Here is a 13,101-nt window from a genome sequence, read left to right on the forward strand (position 1 = left end):
GGCTCCTTCTTCTCAGTAAGCATTTGGAATGTTGGTGTGTCAAACTCTCATTAAAGGCTTAGAGTGTGTTGATTTCTATCTATCTTCATATTTAATAGATTTCATTTTCTTGAACTGAGAAAGAAATTTCTTTCTGTAATTATGACTGAATCAAATATGTGACATTTCATTATAAGTGGATATGAGTTAAGAGCTTGTAAGGCAATGTGGTCATTATCAAGCTTGGATTCCTGCCATAAGCTTTATCTCAAAAGTTTCGTTTCCTTCTTTCTAAACATCTTTCCTGTCATTTTTTTCAATCTGCAGATAAGTAGAGATGTTCTCTCCCCTTTCTCCACTTCCCTTTCCACCTGCCTAACCTACTCCCCTTTTTCCATGTCTCAGCTCCTTTCTCCCTTTTATTAAAATAATGTAAGAGACACTGCATGTAGGTAATGTTGTAGCAGTGTCAATCTTATTCCATAAATCTGTCTCTGGTGACAGGTCTGGCTTAAGAAGTTCTTGCCTCCTACTGCTCTTTTTTCAGCCAGCACTGCGGTTCACCATAGATGTCCAGGAGCTCTGTGAAGCAATGTTTTGAGCAGTCTAATAGAATTAATTCATATTAAAGGTAACGCTCTCAAATGGGAGAAAAGAAGAGTGTTTTTAACAATGATTAATTTGATGGCCTGACTTACAGTGCAAACTCAGAATCTCTGTCATCACCATGGCTGGATTGAGGGTGAAATGAGACAAAGTAATGAACTACACTGAAGAAGTGAGTATTCAGGATGGGGCTGGAGTCCCTGGTTGCAACTTGATCACCAGGTCCTGCACGTTATCAAACACATCAGTTGTTGTCCTGAGTGAGTGAGTGCTTTCAGTAATGACCAGAGGATAGACTGTGTTATGACATTTTTAGAAAATGATTTGCCTGTTTTATTTTTGTGTTCAATTTTTGTCTCTTTTTTTTCTTTTCTTTTCTTTTCTTTTTTTTTCCTGACAGCTCTCTTGCTACGGAACATTCTTGGATTGAAAACAGCCCTAAATCTTCCAAATTGTTCCAGCTTTCAATAGAAAGCAACAGGCCAACAGGAAGTTATCATGTGCCTTCTGAATTTTCAAACCCTGTGCAAGATGGTTCTCTTTTGTCTCATTTCCAAACCCCAGGGCTGCACGTTGTCACCCTGAGCAACCTGGAGAAATCACCAACAGAGCAACAGCCAGAACCTGCTGTCAGTAACAGTGCTCAGGCTTATCGAAGCTACAATGGGGCCAACGTGGGCATTAGTTCCCCCAAAGAGGAGAAACAAGCTGCTTTCATAGCCAACACTAGCATCTCTCCTAAAACCATGAGCTCATCTGTAGAAAGTGCAGAAGACGATGGCTTTTTGGCTCAAAACTTCCTTGCAATGACCTCTGGACATATTAGTCAGAACAGTGCAGTCCATCCATGCCTTGGTGGGAACCTGCATTCTCAACCACCTCTTCCAGAGAAAAAGAGGTCCTCTGAAGGGGACCGTTCTTTCGTCTCCATCTCACCTTCTTCAAGTGGTTTCTCAAGCCCCCACAGTGGAAGCACAATCAGCATCCCCTTCCCAAGTGTTCTCCCAGATTTCTCAAACACTTTAAACGCTTCCCTGGTGCCAGGTAGGTTCTGCATCAGAGAAATGCATAACATATCAGAATCGAATGTTTTTTCTCTCAATGAGGAGGGATTTAAAATGAAAAGGAGCTAAAAAGCAGCAGAAGGAAAATGGAGGACTTGATCTACAGTAGGAGGCACTAGTTCACTATTTTATATGTACTGTTCTGAAGACTGTGGTGCAGAAGTGCTACTTCCATCCTTCTCTGTCAGCCCACCTTTGGAGTTGTGAAACAAGCAGTATCCAATCCAACCTCTTAATAATGGATGGTTTATTTCTGCATCTTTGCTAGACATGTGCAAAGAATAGTTAAAAATAATGATGTGTATTCATTGGGTCTTACTGAGAATATAACTTTGGTATAACTTTATAAACATAAGAGTTTTCCATATCTTACACATTTTGCAAAATTAAACTTTAAGAGAGCTTTCAGAATGTTAATGTAGGTTATTATACATTTTGGTTCTAAAACAATTCAGGTTTTTTTCTCTATTCATTAGATTTTAGAACAATTAATGTGATTGGAAGTTGGAAAGAAAAGCCAAAATGCTTTAATATTTAAAAAATTTGTTGACTTCTTTTTCCCCTTTTATTTCACAGAAAACACAACAGAGAAACAAGTGACTGTAAAATTTGTCCAGGACACGTCCAAGTTTTGGTATAAACCAGATATTTCAAGAGAACAAGGTATATCAGCTGAGGTATATTCTGGGGTATATGTTTACTAGTAGGCTAGCTGGTGTGCATATTAACTTTTTATTTGACTACTGGATGTATAGGGCAATTATAAGAAAAATTACAGAATATAGAAGGACAGAATTTATTTTGTCTGAAAGCTGTATTTGAGAGTGAAGGGCATTCATGTCTGAGAAAATGTTGAGTTAATCATACAAATTATTATCTTCACTTAACTAAACACACAGTAACTTAGAACTTGCTCTGGTAGCTGCTGCAAAAGTACTTGAATGAGAAACTAGCTTCTGTAGCCTCCTCGCGACAGTGGAAGTCATTTTAAGGTGTGCTGAAGGAAAATGGAAGCTGAATGTGCTCTTTTAATGCAGTCTTGTGTTACAGTGAGTTCTCATCAGTGTGTCTGACAGAACTATTTTGGTCTCCAAGTTTTGGAATAGCGCATATGCACGATCCAGTACCAAACAACTGCTGCTCTCAGAAATCATTTGAGTAGAAATATGCTGCTCTGGCATAATTTCATGTGCGTTTCCCAATGTTGATAGGTGAGAGACGCTAAGTAGCAGAGCGTAACTTTTTATCTAGAACTCACCATAAAAGCATCCTCATCTGCCAGTTGTTCTGCAGCTGGGACAGTCAAGATGTAACTCTTCTGTGAAATAACATCTTTATGATGTACAACACAGATACGTCTATATGTGGATGTATTGCGAGATGGAGAAAACCTTTGTTTTGTTGTGTATGTGGCAGTGTATACCTGCACACTTTTTGTTGCAGGGACAAAATATTTGTAAATGAAGGATGTTGGGTCCTTTGTAAATGCTGGTGGTCTGACAGTTTTTTGTCTATACTGTAACATTCAATCATACTGAACACTATTTAGTGAGTTATGGCAGTGCCATCATTGGCAGCATTTTAAACTTTGGCACCACGTGGCAGCTTGGATTCTTAAAATGTTGAAAAGGAAAATGACAAATAAGGTCTGCATTGAAAAGGAAGTTCACATCATAAAACTTGAAGTGAAACCAAATAGCCTTCAGTACTGGTAAATGAATTACTGTGTCTTTCTAGTTTACGGTCTGTCAAACTGTGGGAGTGGCCCATATATTGTGGTAGTAAGTTTGAACCTGGGAGAATAAAGATCATAGAAAATAGATTATTTATTAATCTCTGGATTATGTTATTTCACTTCACCCCCCTTCTCATTTTCTGCTCCAGAAAACATGTAGAGAATGTTCACTGGATGTGAATTCAAATAGAAGAGATCATAAAGAAAGTTTAAACCTCACTGTGTGATCAAATTAAAAAATTCTTCCTAACATTTTAGTATACTTCTCTTTACCGTACCAATTAAAATAACTTTTTAGAAGAGTTCTAAGAGACTTTCACTGAGGAAGGGAGCACCTTTTCTCTTGCCAGGGCCAAGGTGAGTGAAGAGGAATTGTCATGGGCTGCATATATGTAGGTTACACTGAAACTAATGCCTACTATTGATATCCATGGAAACTGCAACTGATACAGAGAGCACAATAATACTGTATAATAGAGCACATTCTCAGCTATAAAGCACTATTCATCATGGTCACTAGCATGAGCTATGTTAGCATTGCCTTTTGGCTAAGATCAGTTCTGTATCTGTTCTGATCCGTTTCACCTTTTGGCACATTTTCCTATTATAAGCACTGGAAGTCTTTTTTATTTGTTTGAATTTTATTTGATTTGGGTTTACTTCTCTCAAGGGAGGATAGTCTTTCATGAACTTAAACCTGAACTTTGGTTGAAGCTTACATTAGCACTGTCAGCTTGAAGCTGTCTCTGCATTGCCAGGAAGTTTGTATGTATCAGTGTCAGCTGTGGACACAAATACCAGATACTAACCTAGGTCATTACTGCAGCAACAGTTACCTATTTTTTGCACAGCATTCTTGATAGAATATCAAGGCTCTAGAGTGGGTTCAAAGAAGGGCAACAAAGCTGTGAGGGGTCTGGAGCACAGTGCTGATGAGGGGCGGCTGAAGGAGCTGTTAGTGTTCAGTCTGGAGAAGAGGAGGCCCAGGAAGACCTTACTGCTCTCTATAGCTACCTGAAGGGAGGTTGTAGTGACTGGGCGTCGGCCTCTTCTCTCGTGTAACAGTGATAGGACTAGAGGGAATGGCTTCCAACTAAGCCAGGGGAGATTTAGGCTGGACGTTAGGAAACACTGCTTCTCTGAAAGAGTGGTCAGGCACTGGAATGGGCTGCCCAGGGAGGTGTGGAGTCACCGACCCTGGAGGTGTTCATGGAACGGTTGGATTCTGTGTTGAGGGACATGGATTAGTGAGAACTATTGGTGACGGGTGGATGGTTGGACTGGGTGATCCTGTGGGTCTTTTCCAACCTTGGAGATTCTGTGGTTCTATGATGAATAAAAAAGCATGCAACAAATGAAAAAGCATGTGACGACCTCTGGCTTTATCCAGAGGTTCCAGCTACTATAGTTGTCATTCAGAGATGCAAGTGTTTCCAACTAATTCCATGCAGGCACTTGACCTGAGGTACAGATCTACACTATTGTGTGAAAATAACAAATTGTCAGTTGCAGCCTAGTGGGCAGTAGAGATCTGTTTGCCTGCTCCGTGTATCAGGAGTTTACCACTAGCCAGCATTTTCTGCTGGAAATACTGTTTGCATAAGACCTGGTAGGATTTGCACACCCTTTACAGTTAAAAAAAATCACTGGGGATCTGTACTTCAGATTTCTTTTGAAATAAGTATCTATGAGATTCATGCAGTTTGATTGTAGTCTCTTTTACAGAACATAAAAATATCTTCTTTACTCTTTTTAATTATAGATTTGCAACTGTAATTTTTTTGTGTATGTATTGTTCTGGAAATGTTTTTTTCTTTCATTTCTGAAATTCCTTACAGCCATTGCTGTTCTCAAGGACAAGGAGCCTGGGTCATTTGTTGTTCGAGACAGTCATTCTTTCCGGGGAGCCTATGGGCTAGCAATAAAAGTTGCTTCACCACCTCCTTCTGTGTTGCAGATGAACAAGAAAGGTACTGTTTGCCTTCTTTCTGTCTTTAAACAAACGATGTGTGGTAGGAAGTCTGAACTACTGTGTGTTAATCTGGAGGAATCTTCCACTTCCAGTAAGCGCGTCTGGAATTACAGGCTCCTTTTGGTTCCTTGCAGTAGTATTTAATTGAACAGAACTGGATGTTTGTTGTACTTAACAGTTTCACCATGGTTTGTAAATATTTGTACGTTGTGGTAGGCCCTACTTTATCAACCAGATAGCAAAACAATGCCATCTCAGTAATGTGCCCTCCTTAGCAATTACAAGTCTGTGTTTGATCCACATTGCCACCATGTAAAGTTTTCACTTGGCTGGGAGATTTTACAGTTTTGACCCCGGTATTTTGTTTTGAGACAGCTATATATTAAATATAAATCTGAGGAGGTCCCCTAAGGAGAGACGGTAGTTGTTTAAAAGGTATGGTGAAATAAGTGCAGTCTCCCGTCACCACTGCCTCTGTTCGTAAGTTACGCCTGATAGTTGTGAAAATTAAAATGAAAAGAACATTTGGAAAGCATAAATCAGTCTGTGGGAATGTGGGGGGCACTATCTGTAGCATTTCTTGACTCCATTTGTGCTATTGCATGGGGCGTGGGGTGATTTTCATTGCTAATGCTTGATGAGAAGAGCAACAAAGATCACAAGAATGCAGTGAATTTTAGTGCTGTGGTTATAGAAATACTTTGTTCTCATTTTTCTTTTTACTAAGGTTTCATGCTTACTTAGGGACAAGAGAAGTAACCTATCTGTAATACAATAATGCTTCTGAATTCTGTATGCTTAATCTGGTACATTGAGGCAGTTTCTTCTAAAAATTTGTCACGAAATCCTCTGTGTTGTCACGAAGTATCAGCAGAACCTCTTCAATGTCTAACTTGAGGTGTGCTGGTGACAGCAACAACGAGGCAAATTGAGTGGTTATAGGTGTTCTGGTTAATCTCATCACACTGATAAAGTCCAGGAAGACATGAAAGTTCAAACTCTACTAGCCTTTAAGAGCCAGTTTATATTAGTTGTACCATAGGCAAGTGGTAGCAAAAGAAGTTATAGCCAAGAGTGTCACATCCTTCCACTTCTCTCTTTGAAATTTAGCTTTGGCTTCCACTATTTAGTCCAAGGCACAGATCTGCTCAGTCTCCTCCAAAGTTTCTTGTGCTGGACTTCCCCTTCTTACATGCCTCTGTATTAATTTGTTTTTAATACTCTATCAGTATAATGACAAACAGTAGGCTGTCTGAAATGGTGATCTTTGCTGTATTTGCTTGAGTAGAACCTTTTGCTCTCCAGATTAATGCATTCATCTATCTTAGCCTGAAAGTCAGCCTTTGATGTCATGTATTCCCTGGACTGTGGCTGATTCATTCAGAATCAAAAGGAACATTTGTGTTCATGGCTCTTCTGTTGAGGTTTGAATGGTTTAACAGATTTTCTTTATTGTTATGAACTAATCCTGTCATTGCTTGGAGTGAGCTCCAGTTTGTAGACAGGTGTGAAATACTGTGAACCAGTTGCTCAAGAAGTAATGAAATTATCTTAATTACATGTGTGCATATGAATGTATATATTTAAAAGGGATTTTTATTCTTTGAATCTCTTCATTACACCCCACTTACAGTTTTAAATTTGTCTTGAAGCTCTGGGAGATAAAAACTGTATTTAAAAATTTAGAGAGCTACAGAAACCTGAGTGTTTCATGTAATTGCCTGCAATTCATATAATTGCTCCAGGAGTAGAGGTTTAGTGTAAAACTGAAAGCATTTGAAGACTTAAAAATTCTGAGATACAAGAAAATTCCCCTTACGTTTGTGCAGCTAAATTTTCTATTGTTTTGATCTGGAGACATTCTGTGAGCAATTCTGTCCATAGAACTCTGGGTATCATAGTTTTAGTTCTTTGTCACACTGGATACAATTTCTTCTAATTGGCACGCATGTCAGAATTTCTAGCCATTAATTTTCAAAACACCTTTTCCTGTCTGTATTTGGGACCGTGCTTAGACACCAGTGCATATTTGGATGCCACTTAGGATTATAAGACTTCATTCTCTGTATATCTGAAGTGAGCTATTTGCCTGGTTGTTGGGTGTTTTTTTTTCCAGAATTGCCTTTTCATTATGTCTTATAACATTGTTGCTGAGCATCTCTGATGTGTTTGTATTTGTGTACAAAACATATGGTGTTAATGTGGAAAAGAGCATCGTAAAGACCTGCTAATCTGTGAGACTATTGCTTGTTCCTTGCGTCTCTTCATGTATTTCTTTGTTCTTTTTTAACACAGTTGGAGATTTGTCAAATGAACTTGTAAGGCATTTTCTGATTGAGTGCTCTCAGAAGGGGGTTCACTTGAAAGGATGCCCAAATGAACCATGCTTTGGTAAGTACTGTGTGTCACAGGGACATAGAAAATGAAAATAATTTGTTTTTGCCAGAGCTGTTTTATAGACCTGGACAGAGTGGAGCTGAGAGAACGCTCTGCTCAAGTCTTTAAGATTTCTGTGGGAACCCATTCTAGCAGCCTTGTGCACATAAGGTGTATGTGCAGAGCACTCTAGCACAGATGCACATGACCAAGCTTCAGACTGTCATGCTCAACCACTGACAGCATTGCTATACACATCTTAGCTAGATGAATGTTGAAGGCCTTATATATTTAAGATTTTTGCCTTATTTTGTCCTATACAGTATTAAAAGTAGAAGATGGCTAAAATGACAACAGAGTATCACTCACATAAAAAAAAACCATGCATTATGGCACATCAGCCTACATAATATTATGAAATGAAATTATGCATTGTGGTAAGCAACCAAATAACCACCCATAATCACCATCTTCAGTGGGGTAGGAGGAGAAGATAGGATGACAAAGCTCATGTGTCAAGATCAATGCAGGAAGATTGCTTCGACTAATGCAGGCGAATAGAATTTACTTTGGAAAAATTCATTTAATTTACTGCCAATTAAAATAGATCTGGGTGGTGAGAAACGAGGACAGACGTTAAAATAACACTTTTTTTTCCTCCTGCTCTTTCTAAGCTCTCCTTCACTTTTTCATCCCAGACCTCTCAGTTCTCACCCCAGACAAGGTGTTACAAGAGGGTTTGAGGACAATATGGTCAGTACCTAACAATTACTCTGTGACTTCTTCCTTCTTCCACTTCTCATGTGCTGAATCATGGGTTCTCCACAGGCTACAGTCCCTTCAGCACCAAAAAATGTCATGGTTTGGCCTGGCTCCATGACTAATTAGGCGAAGGGACCCATGGACCCCCACCCCAGAAGAAGGGGAAAGGAAGAAGGGAAAAGGTAGGGAGATGGGCCTAGATAAGGAAAACAGCGGCAGTGTGCTAAGGGAGAAAACTGATTTACTAACCATGATAGCAGAATGTGAGATAACACCGTATAATACAATTGGAATTCAAAGTAAAAAATACATGAGAGAGGGTGTCTGAAAACTGAAGTGCTTCCTCTAATGGTGTAGGCAAGATGGCTAAGGGGCACACACAGCAGAGATGAGCAGAAAAATAACAAAGCTAATTGAGCCACTTCAGGACATGTTCACCTGCTCTGGTGTGGGGACGTTCATGAGCTTCAGTGTGATGTATATTATTAAAAACATGGAGCACCTTCTCTTTATCTGGCTTTGGTCTTCCCCCTGCTATGTGGCACTCTTTTTGCTCATTCCTTTTCTCCGTGTAGCTTTTCTGCTCTCAAATGCATTTTACCACAGGTATCACCAGCTTCACCTCACCTCATAGGGGCTTGCTACCAAACCTTGCCACTTACAGCCATATACTTGTGAAACGGTCCTCTACCATAAAATGAGCAAGTGTAAAATGACAAATTTGAGTTTAAGTAAAGGTGGATTGAATTTTGTCATGGTATATAGTTTCACATGCTCATGGCAAGGATGACTATCATTCAGTTACTTAAATTGAAGCCAAGTCCAAATGGTAAAAAGAGGCTCTAAACATTGGTGATATTGCAATAATTAAGAGAAGTATAATGTAATGGTGAATGTTATTTACAGTAGTGTTGCACTGAGGGAGTGAAATTTTACCTAGGCTGTCTTTTATACTTTCATAAGCATACAATAGAGAATCATAGGATAACCAAGGTTGGAAAAGATTTTTAAGATCATCCAGTCCAACCATTCGCATATTACCAAAATTTCCCACTATACCATATCCCTCAGTACATCATTATTCTTGAACATCTCCAGGATCGGTGACTCCACCACCTCCACAGGCAGCCCATTCCAGTGCCTGACCATCCTCTCATAGAAGTATTTCATAATGTCTAACCTCAATCTCCCCTGGCACAACTTGAGTTCATTCCCTCTAGTTGAATCACTAGTTAGATGGGAGAAGAGGCCAACTCCCACCTCACCACAGCCTCCCTTCAGGTCGTTGTAGAGAGCGATAAGCTCATCCCTGAGCATCTCTTCTCCAGACTGAACACTCCCAGCTCCCTCAGCTGTTCCTCATAAAGCCTGTGCTCCAGACCCCTCACCAGCTTTGCTGCCCTTCTCTGAGCACACTCCGGGGCCTCAATGTCTTTCTTGTAGTGAGGGGCCCAAAACTGAACACAGTACTCAAGTTGCAGCCTCACCAAGGCTGAGGTACATGCAGACAAAGCACCAGACAGAAACTAGGTGGCTAAGAAGCGGAACTCCTTTTTCTTTCACTGCTTCGTAGCATAGCATCGACTCCTTGTGCTCTTGCTTTCTTAAGAGTACTGAAAGGAACTCTGTATGTTATTGTTTGTTTCATCTTTGCACTCCTTAAATTGGAAGCAAAGCCCTTTAGAGTAAGATTTAAGCAGTGTATTTCAGCAAGCAAGGGACCGTATAGTTGTGATCAATGGCTGTAATTCAAGTGTGTCCACCTAAAATAGTGCTGGGGAACGTGAATCCACTTAAGCTGAGTGGAAAAGGTCTTGGTTTAGATGCCACGAAAATATTACTCAAGGGTATGTGTGTATATGTGTGTGAGGTGTGTTGGAGCTTGGTCTGTAAAATACTTGGAAACCAATACAATTGTTAACTTTTACTTGTCACTGTTACTTTTGTCCACCATATTAATTGTGTATGTCTTGCTGCTTTTCTGACCACAGGGAGTCTGACCGCCCTGGTGTACCAGCATTCCATTACTCCACTGGCATTGCCCTGTAAGCTCCTCATCCCAAACAGAGGTATGCTTCTTAAAGTACAGAAGAAATATGCTCAGCCAAGGCTTTGCTTCAAGTGCCAATGTCTGAAGGCTGGTGAACACATCAATAGTCAAAATCTGTACAAGAGTGTACAGGAAAAGAAGCTGTGTTTGAAAGTAGCTGTTTGCTACTGCTGAATGCTCTTAACCAAGCTGCAACTTAAGACAACAGCAAAACGTATTTATACTTGCCCCGTAATTCAGTTGTCTGTTATTGTCACACACGAAGCTAACACCAGATCTATCACTAAAATGTTCAACTTTTGTGTGGTTTTCTACCGAACTCTTCAAGTTTTTGTTAAAGACCATATGCCAGTATGCCAGCATAACATTTGACTAGTGCAAAGAAAATGAAACCATTTTAGCATAGAGGTGTGCTGCAGTATGTATGATCAGAGATTTCTATATATGGCTTATTCTTGTTATCTTCTTCAGCTCTTGCTGTTCTGGCAGGGAAATAGAACGGAAACATTTGTTTCATCCTTGATAAACTTACCAGAGTGAAATTTTATTTGGATTTGTTTGGAATCTGGTATGATCAACTATTTTAATTTGATTTTCTGTGGTTAATGATTCTAGACACAGTACACAAAGTATTTAAAGTGTGGATAATGCTAAACATGAGTAGTTTCACAAATAGCATTACTATTCTCTTCCTTATTTGAGTGTATTCAAATACAGTATACACCATGCTAAATACATAACAGAGATTTTACACACTTCTATATAACTGAAATAATGTACTGAAGTACGATTTTTTCACTAATTTTAGGAGAAGATCTGGAGACTAGCATCCTACTGCTGTCCTTACAGTATATGTTGTGTAATTATGTCTATGACTATCAGGAAATAAATGTTGAACATCCCTCCTGCGGCACTATCAGAAAAAAACTGATGCATCACAAGGGAGACATGGCATGACTGATTATAGATGGAGATGCAAGATTGTTAAATGCTTCTCGCCAGGATTTACCAGTACATGAGATCACAACTTAAAAAGCTAGACTCACTCTTGATGATATGCATTGACTTATCTGTTCAAGTACAAACAAAACATGGATAATGTTATTTGTTTGCAGATCCATTGGAAGAGATGGCAGAAGCTTCTCCACAGACCGCTGCAAACTCAGCAACAGAACTTCTCAAACAGGGTGCAGGTTGGTAAACGTTTTCCTTGTATTTGATTCTTTCCAAATTTTATATCTGACAGGCTGTTAAAAACTGTTGCTGAGACTGGACTGAAGAACAAGCTCAAAGAGGGTAGATTTAGGTTAGATATAAGGAAGAAATCTTTTACAGTGAGGGTGACGAAGCACTGGAACAGGTTGCCCGGTGATGTGGTTGGTGCCCTGTCCATGTAGACTTTCAAGACTTTCAGCCTGATCCAGCTGTGGTGTCCCTGTTCATTGCATTGGAGTTGGACTAGATGGCCTTCAGAGGTTCCTTCCAGTATTCGGTGATTCTACGAACAGTTAATTGTACAGTAATTTGTAAGCAGTGTCACTAGATGATGAACTAACATATCCTAGGAAGTGACAACAGAAGACTAGAAACTATACAGGTAAGTGGCTTTTCCCTAAAACAGACCTTGTTTTATTAACTTTCCTGTTCGGCAGCAAAATATTATGCCTCAATTAAATGCAAGTTCTTCATATCTATTTCCACTAATATAGTCGAGATCTAAGCATTCTTTCAGGAAGAGCTCTAGATCTGTACTAAACCTACGAAGTAAGATGGATGTGAGAATAAGAAACTTCTTGATTTGGAATTTATTCGCCATTTTGGATGGACAAAATAGAATGTTATATAGTGAGAAAGGCCTCACAGTTCATTTGCGAAATCTTGCTGTGAATTCTATAGTGATTGATCCAAATAAAGCTTATTGAAACTAGTACACCAATGATTGAACACATTTCTGAATTCTTTGACTTAGAAATCATGCAGGTAAGGTACCTGGATTCCTCCTTTCACTGGCAGCACCCAGACCCTTAATTTACTAGGCTGATGATATTCATGCTGGAATCGAACTTAGGCTTCTTTAGTTTGTAACAGCATGATTGCTTAGCTGTTTTGAAAATACTGATATCTAGTTATATATTTTATATAGATAGTAATAAGAAAAAGCTTTAGTCAAATTATAGAGTTGCCATTACAGAGTAGCCATATAAAAAATTAAGCTTTTACATTTGATCTTTGTTTACATGGTAAGGTTTGCAAACCAGGCTAAACTGTTAACGAATCAAATATTAGCATGGTAATTTGCATAGTCCAGCTGCCAGAGTTGGAAATCCTTTCCTGGATACCTAAACAAATGTTTTCACCAAAATGCAAAGTCTGTTGGTAGCAGTGTTTGTCAACAGTATGTAAATATGCTTTCTTCTGCTGTAGAATAAGGTGACTTCTTAGTATCAAAAGCATTATTAATCTGCTTGTAAATTTGACTTTATAACACAAGTTGAAAGTATTTAATTGAGTGAACACTTCTAATACTATATAATATTATTAATACCATATAATGCTG

The 13,101-nt window shown here is 39.1% G+C and overlaps 1 protein-coding gene across 11 annotated transcripts in view; it reads left to right on the plus strand.

The window, feature by feature from the left end:
• TNS3 (tensin 3) overlaps window positions 1-13,101 on the plus strand; it is a 223,071-nt gene that overhangs the window by 203,114 nt on the left and 6,856 nt on the right. For 10 of the 11 annotated variants that reach the window (XM_085219995.1, XM_085219996.1, XM_085219999.1 and 7 more), the window contains 6 exons: window positions 986-1,629; window positions 2,226-2,312; window positions 5,223-5,354; window positions 7,652-7,747; window positions 10,486-10,563; window positions 11,660-11,737. In XM_085219995.1, the coding sequence (XP_085076121.1) occupies window positions 986-1,629; window positions 2,226-2,312; window positions 5,223-5,354; window positions 7,652-7,747; window positions 10,486-10,563; window positions 11,660-11,737 (1,115 nt within the window). Of the gene's footprint in view, window positions 1-985; window positions 1,630-2,225; window positions 2,313-5,222; window positions 5,355-7,651; window positions 7,748-10,485; window positions 10,564-11,352; window positions 11,624-11,659; window positions 11,738-13,101 lie in introns of those variants that run through there. The other variant, XM_085219998.1, reaches the window with a different exon arrangement.

Source organism: Meleagris gallopavo, chromosome 3, assembly GCF_905368555.1.
Source record: "Meleagris gallopavo chromosome 3, MGAL_WU_HG_1.1, whole genome shotgun sequence".
NCBI classification, from domain to species: domain Eukaryota; kingdom Metazoa; phylum Chordata; class Aves; order Galliformes; family Phasianidae; genus Meleagris; species Meleagris gallopavo.